The sequence below is a fragment of the Phoxinus phoxinus genome, assembly GCF_949152265.1.
Source record: "Phoxinus phoxinus genome assembly, chromosome: 13".
Lineage (NCBI taxonomy): Eukaryota > Metazoa > Chordata > Actinopteri > Cypriniformes > Leuciscidae > Phoxinus > Phoxinus phoxinus.
Window position 1 is genome coordinate 18,319,291 of NC_136888.1, and position 12,615 is coordinate 18,331,905.

At 37.0% G+C, this 12,615-nt stretch overlaps 1 protein-coding gene across 9 annotated transcripts in view; it reads left to right on the top strand.

Annotated features, from left to right (window-relative positions):
* Positions 1-12,615, top strand: part of LOC307009441 (uncharacterized protein) — a 132,084-nt gene that overhangs the window by 23,934 nt on the left and 95,535 nt on the right. For 8 of the 9 annotated variants that reach the window (XR_013800034.1, XR_013800036.1, XR_013800037.1 and 5 more), the window contains 2 exons: positions 563-646; positions 10,467-10,550. Coding sequence is in view for 4 of the 9 variants with exons in the window: in XM_079633202.1 (XP_079489328.1) it covers positions 563-646; positions 10,467-10,550 (168 nt within the window). In the remaining 5 variants the exon portion in view is untranslated. Of the gene's footprint in view, positions 1-562; positions 647-9,992; positions 10,111-10,466; positions 10,551-12,615 lie in introns of all 9 variants that reach the window. The other variant, XR_013800035.1, reaches the window with a different exon arrangement.

A 12,615-nucleotide genomic window follows, 5' to 3' on the forward strand; every position in this document is an offset into this window, starting at 1 on the left:
GACCCGAAGGTCTTGAGTGTGACTATTTTTTTTACAACCACTTAGACAATTCAAATCCTGTCGCCAATTTTTTTGGGTGTTCATATACCAAGTACCAACAAAGTTACCAAATTTCGGACCATTCCGATGAAGCTATGATTTTTGAAAAATGTTTATTCAAAAGCTTCGGGACCATTTGGTCCGAAGAACCCCAGAGGGTTAAGCGTGGTACTATGATATGTTCCCACTAGGGCTGTAACGATTCCTTGATTGAAGTCGAGTACTCGATTTTGCCACCTCTGCAATAAGTCCATTTGTGAAATTTACTACTGCTAAATATTCCACGGTCAATTATAACAAAGTCTTGCCAACTTGCTGAGTCAATGGCTACAGACCTTCAATCGAGAAATTAATTCCAACTGATGAATCCGAATTTATATGAACGCTAAACAAAGTGATCAGATTGATGTGCGCGTTTATTTATGATAGAAGCTTCTAATAAGAATAAGCACATCATACTATTCTCATATATTGCTTGTTCCCCTTTTTTTTAAAGTGCAGACTTAATATTTTTCTATTTCAGGTCCTGTGGTGCTGTGCTGTGTCTGTGGATGAGAGTACAGTATGAAGTGAAGACTGAAGTGCTCCACTTCACAGACGATGAGTGGTAGGAAAATTGTATAGTGACACAACAGTCATTTATAACATTTAATTTAACAACAACTGCAGCTCGTTCAGCACGTTGTACCCCATTACGCCATTTCTACGTCGCTGCACATGCGCAGTCCTTTCCAGTTTCAGTTTTCAATCTGATCTAGTGTTTTCATGTCTTCTAGATCGGATTAGAAAAGGAATAAACCACCCATTCCAATCCGATCAATTTTATTTGGATCGACCTCAATTTAAGGTGTTTTCATATGAAGGCTTTTCAGTCCAATTGAGCCATCAATCCGATTGAAATCAGATTATTTGGTTGCATGTAAATGTAGCCAATGTGGACTAGACCTTTTTTACATTTAGTTTAGGAGTGTGAGACAGCAGGCTAAAGAAATAATTGAGGACTCAATAACTAACCTTCATCTGAGTTTGAGCAAATGTGCAGTCTGCTGTGGTTGAGCTGAGGTACGACTTCATTTCTGAGTTCAAGCCCAGAGCATCAGTTTAATTAACCTGTTCCATTCTCATTTTCTGAGAGGCTTTGCAAAATTAAAATTAACCTCTCTGGAAATAAGAGACTGTGCACGTATTAATGAACTAATCAATGTAATTAAGCATTTGTTTACGAAGCAGGCTGTGGAGACTTTATAACATTCATAACCAGACATAACCTGTAATTTTTAAACCTGCAATTTAGTATGGTAATGACAAATGTTTTATAGATCTAGTAAAACTTCTCATGATTATTTTAATAAAATTTATATCAAGCATATTAAGCAAATTAATTGGTCACATCAAAAACAAAACAACTAACCAAAAGTTTCATATTGGATTTTCAAAATAAAGAAACAAGTACCTCTTCTCTGCATATTAAATAAAAATAAAACCTACTGTATGAAAAATTGGCTGTCTGTTTTAAATATTGTGTTACCTTAGCAACTGTCTGTAGCCTTAGCTATCTCCCCCTCCGTTCTATTCTTTTCAATTTCTCACTAAGCTTTAAACTTTTAACAGCAACTGACTAACCCACTGACTAAACCTGATGATTGTTTTTTCAATCATGAGATGTAATCGCTGATTCATTTTAATTTTCCCTCTAATAATTTATTTACCTAAACCACATAATAATCCACCTTTCTTTACAATCGGAACGGAATTACAAAGAGAGCATTTAATCTAAAAAAGGCCCATCTGCTGTTCATTTTCATTTTTTTCTGTTTCCAGTGTTTAGAAGCACCTGTCTAATTGACCATTATTCAATTTACTGCTATGTTTTCAGTTCTGAGTAATAGTACCATGAGTCATACAAAAAAGGGGTTGGCTGTTATCTTTCCAAGGCCAAGTGGAAGCGTTTAAAGAAACGTTGGACAAAGGAAATTAAGAAAAAGACATTGTGGTTTGCCCTTTGTAACTTAAATATATTTTTCATCTTGTCATTGGTGACCTTGCAAACTGCAAGAGTCAGTCTGTTGTTCTGATTTAATTAAGGTTTACTCATTCCTACTTCTTCCTGCGGAGTTCAGTTCCAACCGTGCTGCGGGGGGAGGGGAAGTAAACCCAAAAACTTAATTAGTTGGAACTAAACTCTGCAGGAAAAATACTCTCCTGGAGCAACCAAGATTTAAACAAATTTTTTTTTTACTGTATTGAACCATATATTATTTTTTATTTAAACCGATAACTTGTCTTGTCTAGATCTGTCCTCTGTTTTTTTCAGTTAGCAGACTCTTTATCCAATGTACTGTACACTATTGTGGGGTAATATTTCCTTCCTATGCTGCCCGAATGCTTGAGATTTTTCACAAATGCAAATATTATTTTACAGACCCTGAGAAACAATGACTGTCTGAATGGTTTTGATGTTTCCAACATTTGACACAGCACATTCTTGCCTTATCCGAAGAACTGTCTCGATCATCTTCCTGCTGAAGGTCACAAACACAAGTCCCGATGTCCCATGGGGCCTGGTGACATTTATAAGAAAGAGCATCCAACTGTTATTCAGGAAGCAGATTGAACACCTTTTATCTTCAGCAATGCAACAGTTCTTCTTAAATTGTTGTACTGCTCTGACGTTCCTGTGCTGCCCACGATAAGTAATGTGTCTTTAATTGATGGGCAAGCATTAATCTGAGAATGATGGGAATTGCACCTGGGCATGATGAGGGGACTGGGGTTAATTGATTTTAGTGGGCGGCTAGATAATTCCTGGCTTCGCTCTTCGGCTCTGACATTCAAGGGTCTTGAATTTCAACATGAAGTGAAAGAGTGATTCAGACCTTTTGTTCGAACACGCCATGTAGATCTGAATAAGATCGTGCCAAACAAGAAAATATATCTTATCCACCTTTTTCGTGACAAGTTTTTGAATTATGGGAGGCCCTTCCGGTTTGGGGAACTTTCTTCCACTCAAAAAGACTTTGAATAATTCCAAATTATAAGGTTGTGGCGTGTCAGAGAATATTAAAGAGAATATTTATGTATTTTTGGAATATATATATATTTTTTTAATGTACCAACTTCAAGAGAATAACATAACGCTTGGTATTTTAATATGACATGGGATCACAAGAATATCAATGACGAGAGCTCTTTATTAGTCGCTTTAACAGTATAAAAAATATACTGCACATTTGTGGTCTGCTCTCCCGATTTAATTTACAATATCTATTAATAATTCACTGGAATGCACTAATTTATAATGGAATGGAATAATCCCATTCGCACAAAGCATCGTTGTGCATAGGAAAAAGTTGGATAAAAGGAAACGACATTGTAATGGTCTGGGCAATAACTAAGTTTTAGTCTTATGGTATGGTCTTGATTAGAAGAATTTAGGATTTCATCACTGATGGAGTAACTTATAGTGAGTGGTAAAACATCCTTCAACAGGCCAGTTACCATGGAAGCCTGTTTCTTTCTGATAGTAACCAATAGAAAGGGTAATTATTAGATATAGTTTAAATAGGAAGAAATAGTCAGTATTTCAAGAAGTAAAGTCACAATTCTGTCGTTAAAAAACAAACCCGTCGGAGTTGTATATATACACACAGAGCCACTACAACTTGCTAGTATTGGGTTGGACCCCCTTTTGCCTTCAGAACTGCCTTAATTCTTCATATCTTATATTCGACAAGGTGCTGGAAACATTCATCAGAGATTTTGGTCCATATTGACATGATAGCATCACGCAGTTGCTGTAGATTTGTCATCTGCACATCCATGATGCGAATCTCCCGTTCCACCACATCCCGAAGGTTTGGATTGAGAAGCTTTGGATTGAGATCTGGGGTCTCATTTATAAACGTGTCTCATTTCCTTCATCTGCCATCAGTCCCTCAGCTCACCATTGGTGTTGCCAATCTGTTTTGTCTCCAAAATGTGCGTACGCATGGCTCAGAGTTTACTTACAGGTGTGCACATTCTCCCGTCAAGTTTGTTTTTAATAGATCACAACCTTTGCGTGTGAACTGAGCAATTTAAATCCTCGATATGACTGAGTCCTCTTCATAAATACAGTGCATGTTAACAATAATAAAAAATAAATGTTTAAAAAATAAAGACGGGGTGGAGACGCATGTACGCACAATCTTCCGCTGACTGGGTTTTATAAAGGCAATTTGGCGCAGGTTCTGGCGTACGGGCGGTTTTATGAGTCTGAATTTTTTTTTTGCCATACGCCATTTTTGGCTTTCGGGCACACTTTTAGTAAGGATCCTATGCACAGTTTTATAAATGAGACCCCAGGTGACTGTGGAGGCCATTTGAGTATACACTAGTATGGTCATAAAGGGATAGATAGGGTGTTTAAACAATGCTCAATTGCTAGTGGCTACTACGTGAGGCAAGAATATATCTCCCAGACCAGGGGTTCTCAACCTTTTGCAAGCTGGGCCGCCCCCCCCCAAGCTGGCTCAATCACCAATTACTAATGCTCGGACACACACACACACACACACACACACTCTCTTGCGCGCAGACACACTCGGTCTCTCTCGAGCACTGTCGCTCGCTCACGCAGTTCACTTCGCTTTTGTCCAGTACCGGCGCCTCGTAGGCTGGGACTCATAGGCGTCTCCAAACACCACAAAAGTCTCCAATAACACCAGTAAAAGTTGCTAGATTTGTCGCTAGTTGCTTTCGACAAAAAAAGTCGCCAGGAGGATGATTGTTGTAATAGTCCAACCACTTGCATTTCAACATGACGGGATTTTGCGTGATAGTTTTTTTTTCCTGACACACCCTCATCCTGTAGGGCCCCAGACCATTACACCACCACCGGCAGCCTGAACCGTTGATACATGGCAGCATGGATCTTTTTGTGTTACGCTAAATTCTGAAAATCTGAATTTCGCAGCAGAAATCAAGATTCGTTAGATCAGGCAACAGTGTTTCCAATGTTCTATTGTGCAATTTTGGGGAGCCTGTGCTAATTGTGGCCTCAATTTCCTGTTCTTGGCTGACTGAAGTGGCACCCGGTGTGATCTACTGCTGTAACCCATCTGCTTCAAATTTCAGCTCTTCTGCATACCTTGGTTGTAACGAGTGGTTATTTGAGATATTGCTGCCTTTCTATCAGTTTGAAACAGTGGCCAATCTCCTCTGACCTCTCAACAAGGCAGACAACAATATTTCGCCCACAGATCTGCTGCTCTCATCTCTTTTCCGAACCATTCTCTGTAAACCCTGAGATGGTTGTGCGTGAAAATCACAGTAGATCAGCAGTTTCTGAAATAAACAGAACCCCTTTGTTCCCCATTCTGATGCCCATTTCTAATTATGTGTTCTTACGCAGTCTTAAGGATTAAGAAACAAAGCATTGCAAACTGAGCATTTTGGTGCCATTGCTGATTTTTGTATTGCAAAAAAGGTTAAATTTCACAGCAAAAAGATGCATAAACAGTACCTGGAGGGAGACTGTTTTAGAATTATACTAAAAGTGAAAAAAAAAATTAATAACCATCAATCAGACAATAGATGGCATGTAGGTTGTGCAGCAAATTTGTATTATGTTGATCATTTAGAGGCCTTATAAATTTGTGGATCAAATATGATACAGGAGGCTTTATTGGGTTAATCAAGTTATTTATGCCTAAATTTACATCGCTGCAGACCCTAAATGGCTTTTTCTGACTGAATATCTGAATATGAGTCACTGGTCATATTTAGAGGATATATTCTGATGATGTTATATTATTCAAAACCATGAAAATACACTCTGTGCTTTGAGTGACAGTTATTTTAGCAGCCGCATCAGCGGGTGCACATGGTTCATATGTGGTGGCTTCAGCTACTGTCATGAGAATCAGCGAGTGCATGTCATCACTTGAAACTTCATTGCTGACATGCTGCAGCAGATGCAATTATTTGCAAATTGGGATTTTAATTTTCCTGTTTGATTAAGTGATTAAAGTGTGTGTTAATTAACATATGCACTCGCACACATCCGCCTACACTTTTCCCACGCGCACAAAATATACACACAGTGGTTTTAGTAATTATGTATCCTTCAGGAGTCAGTCTAATGGCCACTGCTTTTGAATCTCTCTCTCTCTCTTTCTCTCTCTCTCTTAGTTGGTAAGAATTATTTTTATTTATTTTTTAAAGAGTAAAACGGCAATATTGTAAGACTATTACAATTTTAAGTAACTGTTTTCTATTTTAATACTGAATTTTAAAATGTAATTTATTCCTGTGATGGCAAAGCTGAATTTTCAGCATCATTACTCCAGTCTTCAGTGTCACATGATCAGAAATCATTCTGATTTGGTGCTCAAGAAATATTTCTTACTATTATCAATGTCAAAAACAGTGCTGCTTTTCAGCATTTGATTTTTGGCGTGAGGTCATGGTGCAAAGGACCCTAGGTTGAAATTACTCATAACCATCCCTTTAAAGGCATCGGTGTTGTAACCATTGTATATGGGTGGGACAAGACCCACCCACTTTTCAAGATCAATGATATTGGACCCACTCACTTTTACCATCTCTAATTCAGCACATATGTCTGCTCACTTTTCAGAGTGCCATCAGTCAAATCCATTCCACTTGAGGAATTCCCTTTTAAAATAAACTCCATTCCGCATTTTAACTACGGCCTTGACTTCAATGCTGCTGCTTTCTCAAATCCATTCCACTTGGCTCATTCAGAGTCCAGAATTGCTTTTATGTTTACATTGGAAAAACACGTGCAAATGCATGATAAACTTTTGGTAAATTCCTTCAACTGTCGCGGGACATTGTGTAGTCTTATTGTCGAGCCCTGTATTAGCCTATTGTATTGTAAATTTCTTTGTTTTCCCGGAGATTGTCATTCCACACGGTTTAAAAATGGTCTGGTTTTTCCTTGACATCAAATGTCGAATTCATCCAAATGTCTGTTTTTTTTTCTTTTTCTCACAGATGTTAAATTTTTTTTTAAATGTATAAGACATTCAACAAGTGCATGCTATTAACACGCCGTGTAGATCAGTATGTTACCATTCAAATGTGCTCATCTAACCTCCCTACCACGCAAAGATGAGATTCATTGTAATTATATCTCTTCCCAAATCATTCCGCCCTAACATTTTAGTCTCGTTCTCATTGATTGGTGAAAAGGTCAATTGACGTTCATTGTAGTTTTTTGTAATCCAAATTTTTTATTTTTTTTAGTTATTGTTGTCTTGTTTTTGTCAGTGAAATTTTCTTATTTAAGAAAACTGATTATTATGAATTATTCATCAACAAAATTAACAGTTACAACAAAAATCATACTGACCCCAAACTTTTGAACGGTAGTGTAAGTATAATCTTCAAATATTTTAAGATATTTTAGCATACTTAATGTTTTGATTGAACTCCTTGATCCTTATGAAAGCTATAGTGGGGGAAATATATTAAAGGGGTCATGAACTGCATTATTTTTTTATTTAATAAAAGTTTCCTGGGGTTCACTTATAATGTAAGTATAATTTTTACTTCAAATATGGTCATAATTTAGAAATAAATTAAACTTTTTCTACCCTGATTTTAGCCTTCTGATTTCAATGCTCTGTTTAAAGGGGCGTGTCTGCTTTGAGACTTCAGTGTAAACGCCCACTGCTGTAATTGGCTATTATCATTGCATAAGAAATAGCTTTGTATTACATGTGGAACTCTCTCGAAAACTATTAGCATGTTTTTACTATTACAGCTCTCTATGTTAACCAATCGTGAAAGTGTTGATTGTAGCCTTATATTTAGATTGTGGCATGAAAGGTTGCAGTGATGAGCATTGTAGCCAATCACAGATGTTTAGCGCATGAATGCCGTGATTTCGTCATTGCAACTCAATTTCGGTACTCACACGAATGCTTGCATCATAACTAACAGTGCAAAAATAAGAGATTTGTTGATTATGTCGGGAGTTTTTGCGAGAGTCCAGAACTCAGTCACAAACTTGCGGTGTTTGATTGACAGCTCCAGAGATTGTAATGGGAACGTTCTTTGATGGCTTTCTATATAATTTAATCACAGTTTACATAACAGATTATTTTCATCCTACTAAGAGAAACATTGTCAAGTTGACCGTTTAGTCACTGGTTTGATTTACTGACACAAACAGCATACGATTTTAAGACAAAGAACATCTGACTGTACCATTACATATCAGAAATCACTGGTCACTCACTGGTGATTTTGGTTAGATACGCACACATAATCAGTAGATATCGAACGATCTGTAACAAAGCAATAGTGACACAGTAAAAACTTTTTTACTCGCATAAGTGTGTTGCGCTGTTCCTGTCGGATCCAATATAGAAGGCACAGCATCGTTATTCCCCCAGTCTCTCTGCAAATCCAGCATCAAAAGGAATGTTGTATTTTCCACAACCTGGCACTGCACAACATTTTAAACTTTTCAAAGGAATGTTTATTGCTTAGTTGCTCAATCCAGTGTCACGTATGTTATTTACCTGCTATTTGTCATGGGCGAATCAGTGGGCGGGGCTACAGTGCTAGCGATGATTAAGCAAGGCGTTGATCTTCTGCAGAGGTGTTATTTCACTGTTTTCATCTATGATGTGATGTCATAAATAGGCACAATCCAAAACAAGTTGTTCTCTTGGCTTAGTTTCAGTAAAAGCTGTTGTTGGACTAACAAGGACGTTTTCAGTTCTGAAACTTACAGTATATTCTTTTAGTATGATGACTTCTTATATGTCCAAATGAAAATTTTATTTCTCAATTCATGACGCCTTTAAACTATACATAGTAAGTGGATAGACCGGGGGTTTCTTCCAGTACATTTTCACTATATTCAGTGGTGATTCACACTTCAGTCAAAGTTTCCAACTGCTTGTTGCAGAAATTCACTGGTCGTCATTCAGCTTTTTTGACAGCATATTTTCATTGCAGCTTTCCTGGCTTGGACTTTTCCACAGACTAAATAATAATCTAAAATCCTCTTTCTCCATTGAGTCTAATACATGACTTAGATGTGAAATGTGTAATTTTTTTGGATGTTATAATCTCCTGTCCTTGTGTAATATTAGACAGCTAAACTGTAAGTCACTTTTAAGTTGATTTCCCTGAAAAGGGTTAATGCTTATAAAATACACTTTAAGAAGCCTATACATAGCATTGGGCACTGGTAAAATATCTACATTAATGAAATATTTTTCATTTTAAATGTTTGCAATGTTCAAAAAATGTTCTGCACTCTCCGAAAGCAAAACTTGCCAAGAGAGAAACATGCTTCCTGAAGCCAGATGGTGTAGTTACAGCCAGAGGGCTAACAGGGCCATGATAACCACGCAGCGTTGGCTCAACAAATGTCTGGTATTTGGTCAGAACACAGATCTTGAACTGGATTATTTTGGATATATATCAGCTACAGTACGTCAATTTTGGAAAAGGAAAAAAAATCTCTCAACTTTCCTGCAGTTTTGCTCCAACTCATTGAATTGCCTTCCTGAGATAATTGCAACCTTACATTACATGTTGTTCACACACTGCTCTATTGATGTTTTTCCATGCTTGAAACACAGCTTCTTTTAACATACCTTATGTTCATTCACGTCTATTTTGTAGAATAACTTCCGGTAGCTTTAAAGAGGAACTGATAAGTTCATGTGCTTTCCACGGTGCCTCTCCACTTGAACTGAGGCACTACAGTGATTTGTCACATCACATTAAAGAGTGCCAATTGAATTTCATGATAAAATTTACATATTTTGAAAGCTAGGAATTTTCTTATCAAAAGTAGAAAAAAATAAGATGATTGATTAAAAACGATTCATGGATATTGTCAATCCAGCCCTAATAACAATAACCAAGCACAAAGGCTTGTGGATTCTTATTTCATGGGTTTTACATTCTGAATTCATTAACAGAACCATGGTGAATACTGAAGCTGAACAAAGACTCTATAGGAAGATCCTCAGAGGCTATGTCTCCTTGGCGACGGCCATGGACTTGACCCAGTCAGACAGTCATAGGAATCTGAAAAGTGTAAGAGTGACCCGGCCTTAACTCACTGCTTAACCTCCATCATATCAAATTTCACCTCCCACTGGACTGACAGGGATATAATGGTGATGTGTATGTGTGTGTTTGTGTGTCTGCAGATAATGAAAACAGGTTAATGTGTTTTTCTCTGTGTGTGTGTGCCGCTCCAAGGTTGATAAACCAAGTGGGTTTTGTGTGAATTTTGTTTCTTCCCTCAAGCTAACTTCCAGGCTTTAGGTGATAGTATTATAGAGATTTGGATCATATTTTCTGAACCCTTATCAAAAATGGCAATCAAACACAATCATGCAAACAGCATCGCCACAATTTCCCTGCATTCATATGCAATTTTTTTCCAGCTATGTAGATGATGAGGTTCATAAACTGCCCTCTGGATCTGGCCTGAAGAAGCTTGCATCCGCTTCACTGATTCTGACCATTTGGTGAGTTAATTACTATGCTATTCCTGTCTTTTGTGTTTATTAAATGCAATGTGATTAACAGAATAACAGATGTTTCTATAATGACTCATTTGAATGGATGATTAAAATATGCATCAGATGTGTTTGTTGACTTGCTAAGATTTGATCCATAAATTAACAAAGACCACAGAGTTGTAATTTTAAGTTTTAGATGCACAATTGTACTTATTTCTTTTTTGTCTTGCCTTAAGCATTACATACTTTTTTACAGTACACATAATTACATTTAATGCCAGTTAATTAACTATAATTGCGAGTTAGCTGTGAGTGACTTACTGTAGGCAATGATTAAGTCTCAATTATGTGATTGACCTTGTGGTAATAAGCTCTATATAGCATCCATAGATGCAAGCCACTACTATAAAGCTCAGTCTTATACCTGGACTATTAGACTTAATGTTTTTGTCCTTTTTCAATCAAATACATCTAAAATGGCTAATCATGGTTTCGCTTGAACAACTCAGTGGGAAGCTATTGGCAACTTGCAAATCACTCCTTGTAAAAATGAGCAAGATTTAATCCATAATGCATATAGTAGCGAAGGAATGTACTGGGGAGGAAGGGGAAAATCGCAATTAAGGTCCAAGTTTTGACTCCTTCCCACTGGTCTTTTGGGTTGCTATGGAAACAATGATCACTAATTGCTTGGATGCTGAGGATATCTTTTGAACAACCTATCAAGTTTGTGCGTGGGGTGTGTGTGTGTGTGTGTGTGTGTGTGTGTGTGTGTGTGTGTGTGTGTGTGTTTGTGTTTGTGAGTGCTAAACTCCTGGCAATTTGACACCACTTGCCAAGGCTTATTTTAAGCTAAAAGCGCAGTTGAGTAATGCTGGAAGGGGGTACATTTTGTTCATTTGTATAGTGCATCTGATGCAACTTTAAATGTACTGAAGTGAGTGAATTACTTGCTTGAGATGATCAAACAAGTTCCTCCTACAGAGGGACTAGACCCGTGTGTTAGTTTCCATATACTAGCCTATATTCTATAAATACTATATTATTTACTATTAATCTATTGACTATTAATAATACAGACTATTGCTATGAAAACTTCCTTAATCCAATCAAATGTTGTAAAGGCTTGCAAACTAAGTGGGATGAGAACCTAATTAAACAAACAGCAAAATGTACATGTAGCTGTTATGAACACACACAAACAGATGCTGCAACTTCTCTCTGTTTTACAACCCAATTGTAATTGTTTTCTCACTGTGAGCAAATAGTATTCTCAGTCTCTTTCCTTCTGTCTGGGACTTTGCTGTCCTTGGGGTGAATAGAGAGAGGTTGAATTGTCTGTGCAGCAGACACTACTAAAATAAACTACAGTAGAGCTGCACGATTAAACGTTAAAAGATTGCGATCTCCATTAAAACACCCACGCAATCTCATTCCTAAATGACAATGGTTTGCCTGTGTCTGCCTTTGAAAAAATCACACCGGGACATTCAAATCTGCGTTTGCGCTGCCACTGATCCAGAGAGAGTAGTTGTCTTGTATATTTAACAGCTTCACAAACAGTCTTTTCAACCATACAGTATCCTTATTTCTGTGTTACAAATATTCAAATTATCACAGAAGTACTGAGATGAAAGTTTATAGTTCGGATAATAAGCACTGATGTGTACGAAAGCGATCAAAATAGAGCAAATCACCTTTTGAAAGTAATTTATTTAGTGAAGTTACGCCGTAGGTGGCGACAGGAATTTAAAAAAATGTAGGCTATTTGTCATTGAATCATTCATTTAAAAAATGTGTTTAATTTATTTGTTTCATATATTCGAGTTTCATTTATTCATTTATTCACAGTATTCATTTATTGAAAAACGCTGTGAAGTCTTTATGAGTTAAGTGAAGTCTTAATGAGTGAGTCATCGAATCATTCATTCAAACTTATTTTTGTAAACAATTAATTCAAATTAATAAAAAAATTGAAATAGACTGCAGCACTTAACATTTTGTCAGAACCTCTAGTAAATTATGTTGTTTTGTTCAGTTGTCTGTTAAGAATTGTGGGAGAATCGTGATC